General features: G+C 55.3%; 2 protein-coding genes across 2 annotated transcripts in view; one reads left to right on the forward strand and one right to left on the reverse strand.

The window, feature by feature from the left end:
• Window positions 1-462, reverse strand: part of GLOTRDRAFT_131901 (uncharacterized protein) — a gene marked incomplete at both ends in the record, with an annotated part of 1,305 nt that extends 843 nt beyond the window's left edge. The window contains one exon of the mRNA XM_007870752.1: window positions 4-462. Within this exon, the coding sequence (XP_007868943.1) occupies window positions 4-462 (459 nt within the window). The remainder of the gene's footprint in view (window positions 1-3) is intronic.
• Window positions 463-1,699: 1,237 nt separating this feature from the next.
• GLOTRDRAFT_131902 (uncharacterized protein) overlaps window positions 1,700-2,188 on the forward strand; it is a gene marked incomplete at both ends in the record, with an annotated part of 1,019 nt that continues 530 nt past the window's right edge. Inside the window, 2 exons of the mRNA XM_007870753.1 lie at window positions 1,700-1,744; window positions 1,799-2,158. Coding sequence (XP_007868944.1) covers window positions 1,700-1,744; window positions 1,799-2,158 — 405 coding nt within the window. The remainder of the gene's footprint in view (window positions 1,745-1,798; window positions 2,159-2,188) is intronic.

Genomic DNA, 2,188 nt, shown 5'->3' on the forward strand with positions numbered 1-2,188 from the left:
AACCTGGAATCCAGCTCCCGCCCACCGACCCGAGTGATCACCATTGCCGGACCAGCAGGTGTTCAGGATGTCGGTAGCCAGGCTCTTCAGAGTGGCCCCGTCCGTCTTGCCACCGAGCGCGTCGGCGCCTGTCGACTTGGTGTTGGCCGTCATCGTAACCGTGCCGACGTTGCCGTTCGTATTCAAGTACGCAACCTGGCAGCAGTAAGAGCCGCCGCCCTGGCTGTGGCTGAGGCAGCTCGACCCGAAGCCAAAGTCCCCGTCCCTGCCGGGGATGCCGAAATCCTTCTGGTTCGTGTTGATGTTGTTGATTATGTCCTGCGCAAACGCTCTTGGGACGCCCTTGTCTCCCTGGTCGCAGTACACGCGACCATCACCGGGGCTCACAGCAGGGCTGGCTGCGACGAGCGGCACGAGTGCCGAGAAGGCGACCGCAAGGATTCTAGAACGCAGGCTGAGCATATTTAACTAGGGAAGCGTGTTAGCGAATGACACGAGAGCAGGGATCACAATGCAAAGTCTTACAATACGGTATTGTAGAGCAGCTGAGAGTTATTTGCGACTGAGCTGATGACTCTTCAAGTTGCGTGGGTATGCGTCGAAGGCATGACAGGTCCTTTTATACTGTCCCTGGGTGCCCTACAAGCGATAAATGGTCCAGTCCAGAATGATTCCAGCAGCAGGGTCAATACTGCTGGAACCTAGACGTCCGCATTGTTCATGGCTGGGTGCCTCTGACCGGTTTCCGAAAAGTGATACCTCCGACTGGGCATCAACCATTCAATTTAATGATCTGGAATGATCTAGTTGTCCTCGAGTTGAGGTACATGAAGATCGCTTCTCCCTTCGTGAATATTTGGGGCCGAGGGGGGGGGGGGGCAGCGCATCAACGGAGGGTCTTCAGATTCACGAGCTGCATGTACGATGGGTTCAGTTTGTACGCCTTACGACTAAGATTTCGTTGAAAGGAAGCGTAATGCACGGTGGGATCGGTCCAAGGTTGTTTGGATGTGTGAAGGAGTTGATTCGGGGATATACGTATGATACTAACTACGTTCGTGACCTTCACAGTCGCGGCCTTGTTTGAAGCGGACAGTCCCCATGCCAAATTGAAGCAACTGCGCCAAGGATGCAGGGAGGGGCGGTCCTCGCACCCGGCGAACAAAGCAGCCTTTGGTTTCATTCCAGTTGGAGGTAGGACCTCTCAGGACGAACTGTAATGTCGGACGAGCGTCGCCTCCGTCGAGCTTCGGACAAGAACTTGAAGGCTTGGATGCTGCGCCTCAGATGAATGAATTCAGCTTCAACTTCAAGTGCCAGGTCGTCATGAGCAATGCCACAACAGTTACCGTATAGGGCAAGACACATTTAGGCCTCATCCCAGCTGTAGCGTCACGTAGTACTATGTCTGAAGTTTGAACCTCATCTAGCCGCCCATGTATCTGGTAGCTACACTCATACTAGGAGTGGACAATGATCTCGCGGGAATGAGGGAAATAACTGGTCGACTTTCGTCTTACCCTACTGGCATACTAGAAATCTGCTCACACGATGTCCTCTGGCGCAGCACTGTATACAGTGTATAGCCCAGCGTCAATCTCCGCATTATCTTACGACCTGACTCTTCCCCCCGTGGACTTGTGTCTGATCCTGTCTCCTTGCTGCCCTCGCTTTGCGTTGTGGCCCTGCCGGATTGTGAATGAAACAGAAATGCTTCGCGTTATTCGGGCAACAAGGTCTGGCCGTAGAGCCTCGCTCCTCAGCAAAGATATTCGCAAACTGGAAATGAGGCCGACAGCGCTTGTTCACCACAGCCCTCGCTGCTGTTGCGCTCCGGTCCTTTGACTTCAACATCAACACGAACCAGAAGGATTTCGGCATCCCCGGCAGGGACGGGGACTTTGGCTTCGGGTCGAGCTGCCTCAGCCACAGCCACTGGCAGGGCGGCGGCTCTTACTGCTGCCAGGTTGCGTACTTGAATACGAACGGCAACGTCGGCACGGTTACGATGACGGCCAACACCAAGTCGACAGGCGCCGACGCGCTCGGTGGCAAGACGGACGGGGCCACTCTGAAGAGCCTGGCTACCGACATCCTGAACACCTGCTGGTCCGGCAATGGTGATCACTCGGGTCGGTGGGCGGGAGCTGGATTCCAGGTTGGGTTGAGCGGAGGCACTTGCTAGATA

The sequence above is a fragment of the Gloeophyllum trabeum genome, assembly GCF_000344685.1.
Source record: "Gloeophyllum trabeum ATCC 11539 unplaced genomic scaffold GLOTRscaffold_00012, whole genome shotgun sequence".
In the NCBI taxonomy this organism is placed as follows: domain Eukaryota; kingdom Fungi; phylum Basidiomycota; class Agaricomycetes; order Gloeophyllales; family Gloeophyllaceae; genus Gloeophyllum; species Gloeophyllum trabeum.